Raw genomic sequence first — 19,578 nt, forward strand, 5'->3', positions numbered from 1 at the left:
TTCCCTTCAGGTACTTGTAGAGTGTGAGAAGGTGCCCCCTGAGCCTCCTCTCCTCCAGGCTGAACACCCCCAGCTCCCTCAGCCTCTCCTCCTCAGCCTTTCCCTCCAGTCCCTTCCCCAGGCTGGTTGCTCTCCTCTGGACCTGCTCCAGCCCCTCAATGTCCTTCCTGAAGGGAGAGACCTAGGACTGAGGTTCAGATGATTTCTGAGAATCCCTTCCTGCTTCCTTCTGTAGCTGGAGTGCTGGTTGCCCTCCCCAGTGAGAAAGGGCAGGGAGGCTTGCCTCCACCAGGTGCTGGCAATGACATGTCATTACTCGAAAGCACTGCAAAAAACTCCATGGCAAAGAAGAGACAAATTGGAGAAGTTCAGTCAAGACATTTTCCTGGGTGAAGATGAAAGGGATGTCTTTCACACTCTTAATATAGTTTCACTAGCAGTGAGTAATGTCACACTGTGTACTTCAATGGGCTAAACTTCTCCGAGGTGAGAACAAGAAAATGCATTTAGTAACAGAGCTCTGTTCATAGATGAAGCTTGGGGTACTGAGTCTTGGCTATTCCACCCTTAAATCACCACCTCCCTCACTGTCAGAGGGGAAATCTCAACCAGTTGCTCCTGCTGTTTGAAGAGAGTGCTGATTCCTGGGGACTGGAAGAATAGGAAAAGAATCTTCTGTTTGCTGAGAGTGAACTTTTTGACCCTGTTTTAGCATCAGATCCTTTCAGCCAGTTCTCCCCAGCCTGTAGCTGGGGTTTGCCCTGTAAATTACAATGATCTGATGACCTGAGCCCTAAACTCAGGCTGTACAGGCTGGCTACAAACATCTCTGCTGACATTTGCTGCAGACCTTCAGCCCTGGTGCCTGGTACCAGTGCTGAAATCACAGGCACTGCTCCGCTGCCTGCCTTTGGCAGCCCCTGCAGTGAGCATTGGAGTGGGAGGCATGCAGATATAAGATGGTTTGCTAGATCCTGGGGTGCATCAAGAGGAGTGTGTCCAGCAGATCCAGGGAGGTTCTCCTCTCCCTCTACTCTGCCCCAGTGAGAACTCATCTTGAGTACTGCGTTCAGTTCTGGGCTTCCCAGTGCAGGAGGGACAGGGATCTGCTGGAGAGAGCCCAAGGGAGGGCTGCAAGGATGCTGAAGGGACTGCAGCACTGCCTGGGGAGGAGAGGATGAGAGCTCTGGGGCTGTTTAGTCTGGAGAGGAGAAGACTGAGAGGGGATCTGATCAATGTCTATCAATAGCTGAGGGCTGAGTGTCAAGAGGGAGGGGACAGGCTCTGCTCAGTTGCATCCTGTGATAGGGCCAGGGGACAATGGATGGAAACTGCAGCACAGGAGGTTCCACCTCAATATGAGGAAGAACTTCTTCACTGTGAGGCTTCCAGAGTCCTGGGACAGGCTGTCCAGAGAGGTTGTGGAGTCTCCTTCTGTGGAGCCTTTCAAGACCCATCTGGATGCATTCCTCTGTGACCTGCACTGGATTCTGTAATAATAATAATAATCAACCAGGTTGGAAGAGACCTCCAAGATCATCGTGTCCAACCCCTCAACCAATCCAACACCACCTAAACAACTAAACCATAGCACCAAGCACCCCATCAAGTCTCCTCCTGAACACCTCCAGTGATGGTGACTCCACCACCTCCCCAGGCAGCCCATTCCAATGGGCAATCACTCTCTCTGTGTAGAACTTCTTCCTAACATCCAACCTAAACCTCCCCTGGTGCAGCCTGAGACTGTGTCCTCTTGTTCTGGTACTATGGCTTTGTGGTCCTGCTCTGGCAGAGGGGTTGGACTTGATGATATCCAGAGGTCCCTTCCAACCTCTAACATCCTGTAAGCCTGTGATCAGTGGCAGCAAAAAAGCTCAAAGGAGATCTGAGCTCACACTACAGCTAACAAACTTTGCAGGAATTAGGGGTTTTTTTGTTTGGTTGTGGGTAGGGTTTTTTAGGGTGTTTGTGGGGGTTGGTCTGGTTTGGGAGCTTTTGGTTGGTTCAGTTTTTTAAGGTTGCTTTGTGTGTTTGGGGTTGGTTTGTTTGCTGTTTGTTTATCTGGTTTTGGTGGGGTTTGTTTTTTCTCTTCCCAGCTCTGGCTAGTTCCTGAGGCTGAGATCATAGAATCACCTGAAATTGTCACAGAATCACAGAATGGGCTGGGTTGGAAAGACCTCCAAAGCTCACCCAGTCCAACCCCCTCTGCACTCATCAGGGACATCCTCCACTAGATCAGGTTGCCCAGAGCCCTGTCCAGCCTCACCTTCAATATCTCCAGGGATGGGGCTTCAACCACCTCCCTGGGCAACCTGTTCCAGTGCTCCACCACCCTCATGGTGCAGAACTTGTTCCTCACATCCAATCTCAATCTGCTCTGCCCTAGTTTGAAGCCTTTGTCCCTGGTCCTGTCCCTGAAGGCCTTTGCAAACAGTCTCTCTCCATCCTTCTTGTAGTCCTTTCAGGTGAGTGGAAGGCTGCTCGTAGGTCTCCCTGGAGCCTTCTCTTCTCCAGGCTGAACACCCCCAGCTCCCTCAGCCTGTCCCTGTAGCAGAGCTGCTCCAACCCCCTGATTATTTTTGTGGCTCTCCTCTGGACCCTCTCCACCAGAGACACTTGAATGTGTCCAGAGAAGGGCAACGAGGCTGGGGGGGGTCTGGAGCACAGCCCTGTGAGGAGAGGCTGAGGGAGCTGGGGTTGCTTAGCCTGCAGAAGAGGAGGCTCAGGGGAGACCTTCTTGCTCTCTTCAACTCCCTGAAGGGAGGTTGTAGCCAGGTGGGGGTTGGTCTCTTCTCCCAGGCAACCAGCACCAGAACAAGAGGACACAGTCTCAAGCTGTGCCAGGGGAGGTTTAGGCTGGAGGTTAGGAAGGAGTTCTTCCCAGCAAGAGAGATTGGCCACTGGGATGTGCTGCCCAGGGAGGTGGTGGAGTCCCCATCCCTGGAGGTGTTCTAAAAAGGCTTGGATGTGGCCCTTGGAGCCATGGTTTAGTTGTCAGGAGGTGTTGGGTGACAGGTAATAGTTTGGACTTGATGATCTCTTAGGTCTTTCCCAACCTGGTTGATTCTATGATGTAACCAGCCTCCTGCCAATTGCTCACAGTTGCTTTTACCCTATTCACATCTAGTTGTCAATGTGTCAAAAGCCTATTCAAACATAACTGCAGGGTGAAGAGCCCTGTTGGGTTTTCGTTTAACCTCAAGATGTGACCCACGGTAACCGCTGGCAGGTCGCTTTGTGCAGCCCGGTCCTGCCCGTGCTGTTGTGGGCCCCCCCCAGCCCCCCTTGCCTAGCTTTCCCAGGAGAGATTACCCTCCTCCCCCCTGAGGAGGACCTGATTAATGCCTCGCCTGGCAGAGATCAGTTCCCTCCCGACAGAACCGTGACATGGAGCTAAATGGGACAGGCAGCAGCTGGGAGGTGCGCTGCCGTGGTGCTGTCATCAGCCGGGGAGCTCAGTGGAGGGCTCGCTGTTTGCACATCCTCCTTGTGGCCGCACGGCTCCGCTAACCTTCGTGCTCGGCCTGAGCCCCTCCTCCTCCTCCTCCTCCTCCCCCGCCCCCCGCAGCTCCCCGGCCGCAGCAGAGGGGCTGCTAGGGCTGGCAGGTTTAATCCAGTAAAACCCCCGCTGTTAATCACGGCAGACAGAGCAAGCAGCCTGCCTCCCCTGCCCGCTGCAGGCCGGCTGCTGCTGCTGCTATTTCTGTCTGACGTCCTCAGCCTGCCCTGGCCTCAAGGCGTTTTTTACTCTGCCTGCACTCAGCTGCCCTCCTGGCTGGCCACTGAGCTTCTTGAACAAAAGGAGCTCCGCTGCTCAGCCCGAAGACGTGCAAAGCTCTCCACTCCATCCTTTCTCCTCATTCAGGAGTGCTACTGAAGGCCCTGCCATCCTCTTACCTTTTTCACTACCTCCTTTTGTACTGCTGCGGGAAGTCCAGCCCTGGGTGATTGCTGCTGTGGTGCTGACACAACATGAGGATGGCGGGGATGTGTGTACAGAGATACCCTGGTGAGGGACCAGGGAGCAGCACTGTGGCAAAGGACTTGGGGGTGCTGATGGATGAGAAGCTGGGCAGGAGCAGGCAGTGTGAGCTTGCAGCACAGAAGGCCAGTGGCAGCCTGGGCTGCATCCAAAGCTGTGTGGCCAGAGCTGGAGACAGAGGATCCTGCCCCTCTGCTCTGCTCTGGTGAAAACTCTGGAGTACTGCATCCAGCTAAGAGCCCTCAACACAGGAATGACATGGACCTGATGGAGCAGATCCAGAGGAGAGCCACAAAAATAATCAGGGGGTTGGAGCAGCTCTGCTACAAGGACAGGCTGAGGGAGCTGGGGGTGTTCAGCCTGGAGAAGAGGAGGCTCCAGGGAGACCTAAGAGCAGCCTGCCAGTACCTGAGGGGAGCTACAAGAAGGCTGCAGAGACTGTTTGCAAAGGCCTGCAGGGACAGGACCAGGGACAATGGCTTCAAACTAGAGCAAAGCAGATTGAGATTGGATGTTAGGAACAAGTTCTGCACCGTGAGGGTGGTGGTGCCATGGTCTAGCCATGAGGTCTGTGGTGACAGGTTGGACTTGATGATCTTTGAGGGCTCTTCCAACCTCGGTGATTCTGTGATTCTGTGAAAGGCAACATTAGGAGAAGGTGATGAATCAGAGCAGTTCTGAGGGTGACCTCATTCATGTTGATAAAGCTGTGCAGGGTGAGTGCCCAGAGGCTGGAGCCAGGCTCTGCTGGGGGATGCCCAAGGACAGCACAAGAGGCAGTGGTGGAAGCTGAAGCAGAGGAAGTTCCATGGAAACAGGAGGAAGAATTTTGTCCCTGTGAGAGTGACAGAACCCTGGCACAGGCTGCCCAGGGGGGTTGTGGAGTCTCCCTCTCTGGAGATATTCAAAACCCACCTGGCTGTGTTCCTGCGTGACCTGCTCTGGGTGCTCCTGCTCTGGCAGGAGGCTTGGACTGGATGAGCTTTTGAGGTCCCTTCCAACCCCTAACATTCTGTGACTCTGTGATTTTCAACACATCTTTCTTGACCAAAGGCAATACCCAGCTAATAATGACAGCTTCACCCTTCATGAGCCTCCTGCTTAGCAGGGTTTTCTGCTTTCCCTTGGGTAGAAGTACAAAGATGTGGAGCCAACTCTGAAGATCAAAGAGGTGGACGGCTTGGAGCTGGTGAAGAAGTTCTCCGAGCAGATGGAGAGCATGCTCCGCAGGAAGGTGGAAGCTGTGGAGGTATGACCACCTGGGGCTGTGAGAAGGAGGTTCCTCTTCTGCCACTCTCAGGGCAGGAGACATAAGCCTCCTGTCTGTACCAGGAGTGCATGGACACAAAGGTTGTGTGAGGACTCCCTTGTCCAACCAAATGCCTGCTGATGCTGCTGGCTGCTCAGTCTGAGCTTTAAGTAGACACTGGTGGGAGGCTGTGGGAGTTCAGACAAGGGAATGCTGGCTTCTCCTGCAGCTCAGAGTAGGAAATAAGATTAAAAATAAAGTCTAGGAATAAATATGAGGGAAAGAAGACTCTTTTGGGGAGAAATGAGCTGTTTAAAGAGGAAAAAAATACACCCTCTCACAAGTAAAAATGAAGTTCATCCTTGCATAATGCACCCTGGCCTTTGAAGACTGGGAGCTTGTTTCAGCTCTCTCTGTGGCTTAAGGGAAATTCCTGCAGCCCCCTGACCAGGAGTGGCAGGGAAGGTGTTTCCAGCTGTGTACACAGGGAAGTGTGGAGGAGGTGGCAAGATGTATTTAGCTGTTCTGTGCTGGAGATCAGAGCAGGTAATCACGATGGCCCCCCCCTTGCTTCTTGCATCTAAGGATCCACCATGGGCCCTTCTGTTTATCCACTGTGAAAAGCATATTTCTGCAGTCACAGAGCCTTGACTGTTTAAGGGAGTCTGATGTGGCAAAGTCATCCAGAAACACATCATCTGAATCTGGGAGGGAAAGGTGAGCATATTTAGACCCAGAGCTCTGGCCCAGAGCCTCGCATTCCTGGCCAGGTTTTTCCAGTGTTTGGATTGCCTTATCCTTTGTGAACGAGCAAAAAGGACCTCTGCTGAGACTGTTGCTGATTGTGCAGCTCTGGAAACATGTCCATGTTTAGCTGGACTCCTTCCCAGTCTGCACCAGTTAAGAATTAGTGCCCCTAAGCATCACACTGGAGAACAGTCATTTGTTATATTGCCTGCCATAAATGGTAAGAGCTTATAAATGGCCTCGGCACCACTGAGCCCTGTATGAAACCAAGCCGTGGTCTTTGTCTCAGTAACAATACCAGGCTGAGGCTTCCACGTGGCCTTTTGACAAGATGCTGACATCAGGCTGGGTTTCAAATGCCTTTCCCCTGGCTTTTTGGAAGGGTTCATGGAAAAGGCAATAAACTCCTTGGCTGCTGTGTCTCTAGCCGGCCGTGTTCCTGTTTATGTCCTGTGGCACCTGAGGCTGCTCGGGGGGGTAGCAGGGACTCTGCAGTAAGTAGGTGTGAATAAACTTGGCAATAAAGAGCTGTGAAGAGAGCTTCCAAGCTGTACAGTTGCAGCACAGAACGACAGGTCAGCAGAACAGGGAGGAAAGAGGGGATTCTCTAGCTCCCTGACTGTGTTGTGGTGAAGGAGGAAGCTGTGTGTCTTGCTGCTAACTACCTGAATGGCTGCTACAGCTGGGAGAGCTTCTGCAGGCCTTTCCACAGCACCCTCTCACCTTTCTTTCTGTGTTCTTGCACTAGAGGTTGGTGGAAGCAGCAGAGGACGCAGACCTGAACCACGAGTACAACTCCTCACTGGAGGTAGGTCCAGCCTGGTCAGCAACCACATCTGCAGAGAAACTAACCTAACTAGTCACCACCTAGTCACCACAGCTTCCAAGACTGGGTAGGAGTTTCCTTGTCTTCAGGATGCTCAGCTTGTCTAGAAACAGTAAGAGATTCCCTTGGTAGATCTCAGACTTGGTAACACCAAGGAAATTAGGAACTGGCAGGAGAGGAAGATCTCAGACTTGGTAACACCAAGGAAATTAGGAACTGGCAGGAGAGGAAGATCTCAGACCTGGTAACACCAAGGAAATTGGGAACTGGCAGGAGGGGAAGATCTCAGACCTGGTAACACCAAGGAAATTAGGAACTGGCAGGAGGGGAAGATTTCAGACTTGGTAACACCAAGGAAATTAGGAACTGGCAGGAGGGGAAGATCTCAGACCTGGTAACACCAAGGAAATTAGGAACTGGCAGGAGGGGAAGATCTCAGACCTGGTAACACCAAGGAAATTGGGAACTGGCAGGAGGGGAAGATCTCAGACCTGGTAACACCAAGGAAATTAGGAACTGGCAGGAGGGGAAGATCTCAGACCTGGTAACACCAAGGAAATTAGGAACTGGCAGGAGGGGAAGATCTCAGACCTGGTAACACCAAGGAAATTGGGAACTGGCAGGAGGGGAAGATCTCAGACCTGGTAACACCAAGGAAATTGGGAACTGGCAGGAGGGGAAGATCTCAGACCTGGTAACACCAAGGAAATTAGGAACTGGCAGGAGGGGAAGATCTCAGACCTGGTAACACCAAGGAAATTAGGAACTGCAGGAGGGGAAGATCTCAGACTTGGTAACACCAAGGAAATTAGGAACTGGCAGGAGGGGAAGATCTCAGACTTGGTAATACCAAGGAAATTAGGAACTGGCAGGAGGGGAAGATCTCAGACTTGGTAACACCAAGGAAATTAGGAACTGGCAGGAGGGGAAGATCTCAGACCTGGTAACACCAAGGAAATTAGGAACTGGCAGGAGGGGAAGATCTCAGACCTGGTAACACCAAGGAAATTGGGAACTGGCAGGAGGGGAAGATCTCAGACCTGGTAACACCAAGGAAATTAGGAACTGGCAGGAGGGGAAGATCTCAGACCTGGTAACACCAAGGAAATTAGGAACTGGCAGGAGGGGAAGATCTCAGACCTGGTAACACCAAGGAAATTGGGAACTGGCAGGAGGGGAAGATCTCAGACCTGGTAACACCAAGGAAATTGGGAACTGGCAGGAGGGGAAGATCTCAGACCTGGTAACACCAAGGAAATTAGGAACTGGCAGGAGGGGAAGATCTCAGACCTGGTAACACCAAGGAAATTAGGAACTGCAGGAGGGGAAGATCTCAGACTTGGTAACACCAAGGAAATTAGGAACTGGCAGGAGGGGAAGATCTCAGACTTGGTAATACCAAGGAAATTAGGAACTGGCAGGAGGGGAAGATCTCAGACTTGGTAACACCAAGGAAATTAGGAACTGGCAGGAGGGGAAGATCTCAGACCTGGTAACACCAAGGAAATTGGGAACTGCAGGAGGGGAAGATCTCAGACCTGGTAACACCAAGGAAATTGGGAACTGGCAGGAGGGGAAGATCTCAGACTTGGTAACACCAAGGAAATTGGGAACTGGCAGGAGGGGAAGATCTCAGACCTGGTAACACCAAGGAAATTAGGAACTGCAGGAGGGGAAGGATTTGGGAAGACATTGAGTTGTAGTACATTTCCTGATGCACATCAGCTGGTGCTTTGTGGGGTACTTGACTGGAAAAAGAGCTAAAAATGGTGCCTGAGCCATGAGGGTGATGCTGTTACAAATACCCACAGAAGATCATTAATGCCAATGAGCTGAGTTTCTCACCATCTTCCTCAACAGCTCACATCATCTTTTCTCTGTCCTGCAGGCATCACTTGTCAGGACTTCCTGTTAGGTGAAAGCTTGGTGCTGTCTAAGCAATTTGGATAATTGGCTTTCTGTTAATAACTGTTTCAAACAAGCTGAGGGATTATTGCTGGTGAAGGGAGTGAACACTGATGAGGGAAGTCCATTGTCCACAGCAGAAGCCCAGAGTGCTTAGCAGAAGTACAGGCTACCTCTGGCAGTACACCTCCCCACCCTGAGAAATGGTGGGCATGAAACTGCTTCTGGAAATCAAGCTAGGTACAGATTTCACCTCTCCTGCCTACCTGAAGGTTATTTAAGAACCACTCTACAGTCATGCTAGTTTGGGGCAATCCCAGGCACTGGTGTTGGCTGGGCAGGGACTGGCTTGAGAGGAAGGAAAGGACTTGGGGGTGCTGGTGGATGAGAAGCTCAACAGGAGCCAGCAGTCAGCACTTGCAGCCCAGAGAGCCAAGCAGAGCCTGGGCTGCAGCAAGAGAAGTGTGGCCAGCAGGGACAGGGAGGGGATTCTCCCTCTACACAGCTCTGGTGAGAGCACACCTGGAGCTCTATGTCCAGTTCTGGAGCCTCTATTACAGGAGGGATCTGGAGGTGCTGGAAGGTGTCCAGAGAAGGGGCACCAGGATGAGCAGAGGGCTGGAGCTGCTCTCACATGGAGACAGACTGAGGGAGTTGGGGTTGTGCAGTCTGGAGAAGAGAAGGCTCTGAGGAGACCTTGTTGTGGCCTTCCAGTATCTGAAGGGGGCTCCAAGAAAGCTGGGGAGGGAGTTTTTAGGGTGTCAGGGGGTGACACGCCTGGGGGGAATGGATCCAAGCTGGAGGAGGGGAGATTTAGATTAGACATTAGGAAGAAGTTGTTCCCCAGGAGGGTGGTGAGAGCCTGGCACAGGCTGCCCAGGGTGGAAGCCTCCTGCCTGGAGGTGTTTGCAGCCAGGCTGGATGTGGCTGTGAGCAACCTGCTGCAGTGTGAGGTGTCCCTGGCCATGGCAGGGGGGTTGGAACTGGCTGATCCTGGAGGCCCCTTCCAGCCCTGACAGTTCTGTGATTGTGTTCTGTGAAATGTCTGAGGTGTGGGTGTCAAGATGAGGTGACCAGGCTCTTTTTGGTGGTGCCCAGTGATAGGACAAGGAATGATGACTACAAGCTGGAGGTTCCACTTCAACATGAAGTGAAACTTCTTCGGTGTGAGGGTGCTGGTGCCTGGAGCAGGCTGCCCAGAGAGATTGTGGAGTGTCCTTCTGAGATTCCAAGCCCCCCTGGACATTGTGATTCTGGGCAAGCTGCTGTGGGTGCTCCTGCTTTATCAGGGGGATTGGGATCTTTAAAGGTCCCTTCTAATCCCTACCATTCTGTAACTCTGTAGTTGGGTGACCCTTCCCAGTCAGGATCATGACAGACAGTTTGCACCCCCTGAATTCTGTTAGTGCTTGAACAGAAACTCTTAAGGAGCCTCTGGCCTCAGACAAAGTCAGCAAACACATCTGAAATACAGCTGTTATCTAAGGGTGAACTGTGTCCTGAAGATACTAAGGGCACTATAGATGCTACATCTCCCTTCACAGGAAGGAAACTCTGTTGTCTTTGAGCACCTTTGACTCTTGCCTTAGCTATTGGTGAGTGCCTGCTGCTTGGAGTGGCAGTGAGGAGATAAGCCTGGCAGGCAGGTAACTCTCATAAATGACAGCTGCAGAGGTAGGGCAAGGGAGGCCAGCACTGGCATGCCCTGGAGCAAACCTGGGAGCCAGACCCAGTCAGCAAACCTGGGAGCCAGACCCAGTGAGCAAACCTGGGCGCCAGACCCAGGCTGCACCTCTCCAGCTAGTCACTTACCCACCTCTGAGGCACCACGGGAGGCTGCCACTGTGCCCCTTCGCTCTCAGGTGGCTCTGCTGCTGCCAGTTGTGGCCACAGCTCTGGTCAGGTGGGCACCTGACAGTAAGAAACTGGGCAGAAATCCCCAACCAGACAGCTTGAAGCTCTTTAAGAGGCAATGGCTCTTGTTTGTTGCCCACCTTCATCCTGTCTGCAGCCCAATTTCTCCTTTTTAGTTGTTAATGTTTTAAAGAGTGGTGTGGGGTTTTTTGCAGGCAGTACTGCTAATAACCTCTCTTATTATCTATTGTTGCCTTTCTCTTTCCCACTGCCTTCATCAACAGTTTGATTACTACAACTCTGTCCTGATTAATGAGAAAGATGAAAATGACAACTACGTGGAGCTGGGAGACGAATTCATCCTGGAGCCAAATGAGCATTTCAACAACCTGCTGGTGAACACAACCTACAGTGACATCCAGCTCCCCACCAATGTCTACAACAAAGGTAATGGCCTCTGCTTTCTCACCAGGTTGCTGTGGGAACTGACAGTACTGAGAGAAAGGATGGGAACAGGAAAACACAACTGAGAGCACACAGGAGTGGAAAGGTGCTGTGCCAAGGCCAAAGGTCTGTGCTGTAGGCTGCCACCGTGACAGGGCTTAGCTATAATCACAGTATCACAGGATCACCAAGGTTGGAAGGGACCTCAAAGATCATCAAGTCCAACCTGTCTCCACAGACCTCATGACTAGACCATGGCACCAAGTGCCACATCCAATCCCCTCTTGAACACCTCCAGGGATGGGGACTCCACCACCTCCCTGGGCAGCATATCCCAATGGCCAACAACTCTCTCTCAGTGAAGAACTTTCTCCTCACCTCCAGCCTAAACCTCCCCTGGCACAGCTTGAGACTGTGTCCTCTTGTTCTGGTGCTGGTTGCTAGACAGAAGAGACCAACCCCTTCCTGGCTACAACCTCCCTTCAGGTAGTTGTAGAGAGCAATGAGGTCACCCCTGAGCCTCCTCTTCTCCAGGCTAAGCAACCCCAGCTCCCTCAGCCTCTCCTCACAGGGCTGTGCTCAAGGCCTCTCCCCAGCCTTGTTGCCCTTCTCTGGACACCTTCAAGTCTCTCAATGTCCTTCCTAAACTGAGGGGCCCAGAACTGGACACAGGACTCAAGGTGTGGCCTAACCAATGCAGAGTCCAGGGGCACAATGACCTCCCTGCTCCTGCTGGCCACACTATTCCTAATACAGGCCAGGATGCCCTTGGCCTTCTTGGGCCCCTGGGCACACTGCTGGCTCATGTTCAGGCAGCTGTCAATCAGCACCCCCAGGTCCCTCTCTGTTTGGCAGCTCTCAGCCACCCTGACCCCAGCCTGTAGCACTGCCTGGGGTTGCTGTGGCCAAAGTGCAGCCCCTGGCACTTGGACTTGTTGAATGCCATCCTGTTGGACTCTGCCCATCTGTCCAGTCAGCCTGCTCTTGGAAGACCTCTGGTGCTGGACAGTCCTCCAGCTTAGTATAGTCTCCCAGGATTCATCTACCCAAATAATCACACACAGAATCACAGAATCACCAAGGTTAGAAGAGACCTCAAAGATCATCAAGTCCAACCTGTCACCACAGACCTCATGGCTAAACCATGGCACCAAGTGCCACATCCAATCCCCTCTTGAACACCTCCAGGGATGGTGACTCCACCACCTCCCTGGGCAGCACATTCCAGTAGCTAACATATCTCTCAGTGAAGAACTTTCTCCTCACCTTGAGACTAAACTGCCCCTGGCACAGCTTGAGACTGTGTCCTCTTGTTCTGATGCTGGCTGCCTGGGAGAAGAGACCAACCCCCACTGTGATGTGAATTTGTGGGCAATTGTTGCTCTGTGTGAAGCATCAGATCTATCAAGATCTTTAGGTGTCAAGGAGCTCATTGATTTCAGCTGACAATTTAGCCTCCAAGTCTGTTTGTGTTATGAGGGACACCACAGGGAGACTCTTAGTTCCCAGTGAGCATGTTGGAGGGGCCTGGGAGTAATTCACAGCTGCTACTGGGACTTGGCTGGTTTGGGCTGTTCTCCATGCTCAGCAAGCCTTTGGCACTTTGGCAGCTGCAGGAGCCTAAGGAGGCACCAAGGCTCATGTGGCCTCACCCATGCCTGGGCTGTGTCCTCTCTACCTTCACACCCACACCACTCCTGCTGCATCTCCAGGCTGTCAGCACGCTGCTGAGGCTGCAGGCTGAGACACCAGGGCTGGGCTGTCCTAAGCTTGCTGCTCTTTCTCAGCCAGCACCCTAAGCTGCCTGAACTGCCCCCTTTCCTGCCTCCCCATCAGTTCTTCACCTTGCAAGGGGAACTCTCTGTTTTGGCATGGAAAACATCAAACAAGTGCCATTATTGTTTCCATAGATGAAGACCTGTCCCAGTCTCCAGGAGCAGCTGGGGCAGGCACTGGTGTCTGTGCTTACAACTGCTGTGTCAGTTAGAGGCAGTGATATTTCTCTTCTGATTTTCAATGAATTCCATACTGCTGTGTGTGTTAGAGGGACTTCCATTTCCCTTCTGATTTTCAATTAATTCCATCTGATCTGACAGCCCCAGGCACCAAATTGCTGCTCACAATAAAGCCACCAGCAGAGCTGCCTGTGGGCAGAGCTACAGAAGGTAGGCTGCTGCCTACAGCAAGAGGTGGCCAAATGGCTGCTGTCACAGACAGCAGAGAGGTGCTGCCCAGCCAGCTGATGCCCTGCCTGTGCCACTTGCCACAAACAGTCAGCTGCTCTGGCCATGGCTAGAGGATGAGCAGGAGATGGGGGAGGAGGAAGAGGACTGCTTCCATGCCCAAAGCTCTTCCTGGGAGCGCTGCCTGGCAGCACTCGGTCCCTCTCTTGCAAACAGCAGCAGCTCTGCCTCTCCACAGCTCTTCTGGCTCCCTTCCTTCATTACTTACTTTGGCCTCATTGCTGGGGAGGTCACAGCTCATCTTTTTGCCCCTTGTTTTGACCAAAACTGCCTTTAGTAAAGCAAATAAACAGGAAGTGCTGGGTCAAAGCCCCATCCCTTTCAGCATGAATACAATTCATCCTACAAAGACCAGCTTCTTCCAGTGTCTTATTTCTATTGCTGCTGCTCTGTTTGGTCTCCTGGGGCAATGAGTCAACACAGACAATAAATACACACTGCCTCTTACAAGTTCTTGCAAGGCTGCAACTTCCTACTGACTCTGACAAGATCAGGGGCAAGGGAGGACAGATCAGGCTTTGTGGAAAGAAAGGGCAGGCAAAGGAAGAATTGCTGGGGAAAAAAGAGAGAGAGAGAGGGAGAAATGGCATGTAAATCCTAGAGCTCCTCTGCCTTAGGTGATTACATCTGGCATAGCTGTGAACACCCTTTGCAGAAGTGCTGTTCCCCTTGGGGGTGCATCAGGCAGCTGCCTGCTAACAGCCACAGCTCCCCTGTTAGGTGGCAGTTGAGGTCTGGCTGTGCCAATTGTGCCCAGCAAGGTTTTGAATTTCCTGGGTTGCTCAGAGCTCTCTTCCAGCCAGATGCAATGCCAAGGGCAGGAAGACTGGGAAGAGATTTGGGAGTAATAATACATGAGCAAGCTCAGATCACCAGTGGTGAACTGCCCTCCAGGATTCATCTGAATGGTGCCTTTGATTCCCTGCCCAATATCAAAGCTTTCAACATTTCTCCTGGCTTGCCTTTGTTCCCATCTCTCTCCTCCACCAGGGGTGGCCTCCCCTCTTTTGCATGCTGTCCTCATTAGCTGTTCTTTCCTCCACAGATCCTGACATCCTCAATGGTGTTTACATGTCAGAAGCCTTGAATCCTATTTTTGTGGACAACTTTGAGAGGGATCCCACCCTGACCTGGCAGTACTTTGGCAGCTCCACCGGATTCTTCAGGCTCTACCCAGGTAAAGGCACAGAGATTGGTGTCACTGCTTCAGCACAGCCTTGCAGGACAGGATCTGTAGCTGGGAGGGCTGGTGGCAGCATGGCCCCCTGAAGAGAGCAGGCAGGGTGCAGTGAGCAGAATATTCAGTGCATGGGCTGCTGCCACTTATGCCTGCCACAGACACTGCTCCTTCAGCCTAAGGCTCTTTCTCCCACATGGAGCAGCCTCTGGGGCATGTTGGCCTTGCTACTTCAGAGGAGTCTGCTTGCAGGGATGTTTTTATGCCTCAGGCAGGCTGCCCTCCAAAATGCTCACAAAGCTCTGTGGCAGGAGCTGTGAATCACAGAAAACATCCAGTTGGCAGAGACCTCCAAGCTCAGCCAGTCCAACCTTCCACCCAGCACTGCAGGGGCAGCACTAAACCATGTCCCTAAGCACCAGCTCCACACACTGCTTAAACACCTCCAGGGATGGTGGCTCCAGCACTGCCCTGGGCAGACCATTCCAGTGTCTAAGAACCCTCCCTGGGAAGAAATATTTCCCAGCATCCAGCCTGAACCTCCCCTGGCAAAGCTTGCAACCATTCCCTCTGCTCCTGTTGCTTGCCACCAAGGAGCAGAGGCTGCCCCCTCCTCACTCCAACCTCCCTTCAGGGAGCTGTAGAGAGCAGTGAGGTCTGCCCTCAGCCTCCTCTTCTCCAGCCTGAACACCCCCAGCTCCCTCAGCCCCTCCTCGTAGGGTGGGTGCTCGAGGCTCTTCTCAAACCTCACAGACCATTGGTGTGTGGAGGCTTGCAGGGGGCTCCCTGCCTCATTTTGGTGGCAGCCACAGCCACACATGGCTGAAGCAGCTGGTGAGTCTGACTGGTTATCCAGCCACCAGCTGTGAGTAGCACATAAGGTCACAGTACAAGAGGGAGGCCCCGTGCTGGGAGAAACCCAGGAGATCTTCTGCAGCTGCAGCCTGGCCTGGTGGCTTCTTGGTCAGAGGGCTGCGTGCCCTGTGAGCTGTCACGTGCTGTGGAAGGGGAGAGCAGAGGTGACTGTGAGCAGAGCCTTGGCCAGGCAATCTGGGACATGTCCTTGTCACTACAGCTGCTTTCTGAAGCTCTCAGCCACCCCTGGGGAGGAAAAAAGATGCTGCTGAGAACTACACTGAAGTGGTAGAAAGTTTGTAGTGAGTGCACTTGCACCCCAGATCCGAGCACTATGTCCAGGTGTGGGGGGTTGACATTCCCCCCCACCCCCAGCATTCAGTGTGCCAGACCAGGCAAGGGTCTGAAGGGTGGCTGTAGCCAGGAGGGGGTTGGTCACTTCTCTCTAGCAACCAGCACCAGAACAAGAGGACACAGTCTCAAGCTGTGCCAGGGGAAGTTTAGGCTCGGGGTGAGGAGAAAGTTCTTCAGAGAGAGTTGTTAGCCATTGGAATGTGCTGCCCAGGGAGGTGGTGGAGTCCCCATCCCTGGAGGTGTTCAAGAGGGGATTGGATGTGGCACTTGGTGCCATGGTCTAGTCCTGAGGTCTGTGGTGACAGGTTGGACTGGATGATCCTTGAGGTCTCTTCCAACCTTGGTGATACTGTGATGCCAGCCCAGCTGGAAGCAAATGAAGCTGTGTTTACAAGCAGCCTTGCAATCTGCAGTGGAATGCAATGAGCATGCACAAAAGATCCAGCAGTGACAATATTTACAGGCATTTAAAATTAATGAACAGCACAAGGACCTCCCTGGGCAAGGACCAGGGGAAGCTACTAGCTTCTGCCTCCTTTCCTCCCCCTTATCCCCCTGTACAAAAGGGACAAGAGAGAGGAGCAGAGGGCTGTTAGATTTAACCAAACCATTGCAGCCAAGGTGAAGCAGAAGCCAGCAGAAGCACAAAGTTAGTATCTCCCAGCCTGAGGAAGCAAAGAGAGGAATTGTCTTGGGAGCTAAATCTTCTGGCAGCTGTCTCTCCAATGGCACTGGGCAGAGTGCTCTTTCTGTTCCTTTTCACACCCAGCAGGGATTTGTTTACATTTCCACTACTTTTCTGCTCAAGAGCTGCAAAAAAATTCTTAAAAGCATAGCCTAAAACTACCAGCCTGGTAAAGTCTTGCAACAGAAATGCAATGCCCAGTGTCCTGAGACCTGCTGAAGGCCATGCAGCTCTGCCTGCATTTCTGCAGCATGCTTGCTGCTGTCGCTGGCCAGACTTGAATGCCCTCGCAGGGCAGCTGGGTCTCGGCAGCCGGCAGCAGCAGTCTGGCTGCCTGGGGAGCAGGGAGCAGCTGCCTGCCTGCCTCTGTGTGTTGATTGCTCCTTTTGCTGCTCTTTTCAGGAATCAAGTGGTTACCAGATGAAAATGGAGTGATCTCCTTTGACTGCAGGAATCGTGGCTGGTAAGATCCCCAGCTGGGGAGACCTGGGCAAAGCTCTCCTGTGCTGCTTCTCTCCCTCTTTGCCAAGGGATGCCCTGGGGAGCTGCTGAGCAGCAAGGACTGTCCCATGCTGCTCCTGTAAGACATGAAGGGTACCTAAACCAAGGCAATAGCAGCTTAGGAAGTCCTATCACATCCCAGTGCCAGCTTTCCATATGGCACCTAGCACATGTCACATGGAAATCACCACCAGCATCTCCTTCCTCTGCCCCACCCTCCTTAATTCCACAGCAGGAGGGACAAGGCTGCTCAGGCTCCAGAGAAGGAGGATATTTACTCAGCCTGCTGAGCAAGGCTGAAGGAGGCTTTATCAGTTTCACTTTCAAGTGAATCTGGACATCTATCTGCAGCAGGCCCAGCACTTGCCAGTGTGGGCAGTGAGACGCTGGGGCTGGCAGGAGGGGCAGGTTGCTAGGAAGGGATGCAGAAGGTGCCCAGCCTGACCCTGCTTGGTAGCTGTGCTCATGCTGCATGCTGTGCTGTGACAGCAGCACATCCAGTGTTCCTCCTCCCCTTGGCCTCACCCTGCTTCCTTGTATTCTTCCCCACTGCAGGTACATCCAGGCAGCCACCTCTCCCAAGGACATCGTCATCATTGTGGACGTCAGTGGGAGCATGAAGGGCCTGCGGATGACCATTGCCAAGCACACCATCACCACCATTTTAGATACTCTGGGAGAAAATGACTTTGTCAATATCATTGCAGTAAGTATGTCTTGATTCCAGTGCTGAGCTGTCTTCCTTGTGCCTCACACCAGCTCTTCAGCCCCCTTAGCAAGCTACAGACATCACGGCAGCGTAACTATAACACTTCGTACCTCTCTTGGGCAGGGAGCTAAAGCAAACTACCTTTGGGAGGTCAACCTCATGTGGTCAGCAGGGTGGCTGCTAAGCCATCTCACCTCCCTCTTTACAGGATGTCAGCTGCATCTTTTTGCTTGCTTAGGGATGTGACTGCAACAGGTAGAGAGTTGTGGAAAGAGAAGTGAGCTAATGGGGGCCTGAGCTAATAAATCTGCCTAGCACAGCGTGGTTGGTTGAGTGCAGTAGCAGTGTGATCCTCAAGATAGTGTTTCCAGGCCAGAAAATTACCACCATAAGCCCTTTTTTTGTGCACCAGCATCCTGCAAGGCTGCAGTCCAGTTCAGGCACAAGCCTGCATGGAGTGTGGTCAGGTTGCCTCAGTGTTACTCTCTCCCTGTTTAAGCCAGGATGGGGATGGGCTGGCTGTTCACAGAGAACCAGCCCCACTGATCACAGAAAGCAGAGCTTTACCATCATCCATGCCAAGACTGGGGAGTTTGGTGCCAGGTTAAAGGCAAACAGCTGTTAACTTCACAGAAATCAGAGCAAACATCTGGTTGGAAGAGACCTCCAAGCTCATCCAGTCAAGCCTTCCACCCAGCACTGGGTCAACACCAAGCCATGTCCCTAAGCACCAGCTCCACACACTGCTTAAACACCTCCAGGGATGGTGGCTCCAGCACTGCCCTGGGCAGACCATTCCAGTGTCTGAGAACCCTCTCTGGGAAGAAGTATCTCAGAGCATCCAGCCTGAACCTCCCCTGCTGCAGCTTGGAACCATTTCCTCTAGTCCTGAATTTCCTCATTTTCAAAGCTCCATCTCTTTTCCTGGGCTCCTTTCTAGAGAAGTTTGTCAGGGCATGGGCACTGAGGTATGAAGTTCACTTTTAGTTAATAGCTTCTTATAGTTTAAGACAGCAGCTCCAGCAGGGACAGCTCTGTACAGCTGCATAGATGGAAGAATCACAGAAACACGGAATCAGTGCTGGGCCCCATCCTCTTTAACATCTTCATTGATGATATGGATGAGGGGTTGAGTCAGTCATCAGCAAGTTTGCAGATGACACCAAGCTGGGAGCAGATGTTGGTCAGTTAGAGGCTAGAAAGGCTCTGCAGAGGGACCTCGACCGACTGGACAGCTGGGCAGAGTCCAGTGGCATGGCATTTAACAAGTCCAAGTGCCAGGGGCTGCACTTTGGCCACAGCAACCCCATGCAGAGCTACAGGCTGGGGTCAGAGTGGCTGAGAGCTGCCAAACAGAGAGGTGCTGATTGACTGCTGCCTAAACATGAGCCAGCAGTGTGCCCAGGTGGCCAAGAAGGCCAATGGTATCCTGGCCTGCATCAGGAACAGTGTGGCCAGCAGGAGCAGGGAAGTCATTCTGCCCTGTGCTCAGCACTGGTTAGGCCACACCTTGAGTCCTGTGTCCAGTTATGAGCCACTCAGTTTAAGAAGGACATTGAGACACTTGAAGGTGTCCAGAGAAGGGCAACAAGGCTGGGGAGAGGCCTTGAGCACAGCCCTGTGAGGAGAGGCTGAGGGAGCTGGGGTTGCTTAGCCTGGAGAAAAGGAGGCTCAGGGGAGACCTCATTGCTCTCTACAACTACCTGAAGGGAGGTTGTAGCCAGGTGGGGGTTGGTCTCTTCTCCCAGGCAACCAGCACCAGAACAAGAGGACACAGTCTCAAGCTGCACCAGGGGAAGTTTAGGCTGGAGGTGAGGAGAAAGTTCTTCACCGAGCGAGTCGTTCGTCATTGGGATGTGCTGCCCAGGGAGGTGGTGGAGTCCCCATCTCTGGAGGTGTTCAACAGGGGATTGGATGTGGCACTTGGTGCCATGGTCTAGTCATGAGGTCTGTGGTGACAGGTTTGATTTGATGACCTTTGAGGTCTCTTCCAACCTTGGTTATACTGTGATAATTGGAAGTACTTTTGCCATTGTACAGCTGGTCA

General features: G+C 52.6%; 1 protein-coding gene across 1 annotated transcript in view; it reads left to right on the top strand.

Moving 5' to 3' along the window:
- The window catches only part of CACNA2D4 (calcium voltage-gated channel auxiliary subunit alpha2delta 4), a 199,736-nt gene that overhangs the window by 17,881 nt on the left and 162,277 nt on the right, over positions 1–19,578 (top strand). Inside the window, exons 3-8 of the mRNA XM_054168159.1 lie at positions 5,115–5,231; positions 6,727–6,786; positions 10,848–11,010; positions 14,296–14,427; positions 16,724–16,784; positions 17,378–17,528. Coding sequence (XP_054024134.1) covers positions 5,115–5,231; positions 6,727–6,786; positions 10,848–11,010; positions 14,296–14,427; positions 16,724–16,784; positions 17,378–17,528 — 684 coding nt within the window. The remainder of the gene's footprint in view (positions 1–5,114; positions 5,232–6,726; positions 6,787–10,847; positions 11,011–14,295; positions 14,428–16,723; positions 16,785–17,377; positions 17,529–19,578) is intronic.

The sequence above is a fragment of the Dryobates pubescens genome, chromosome 15 (genome assembly GCF_014839835.1).
Source record: "Dryobates pubescens isolate bDryPub1 chromosome 15, bDryPub1.pri, whole genome shotgun sequence".
NCBI classification, from domain to species: Eukaryota; Metazoa; Chordata; class Aves; order Piciformes; family Picidae; genus Dryobates; species Dryobates pubescens.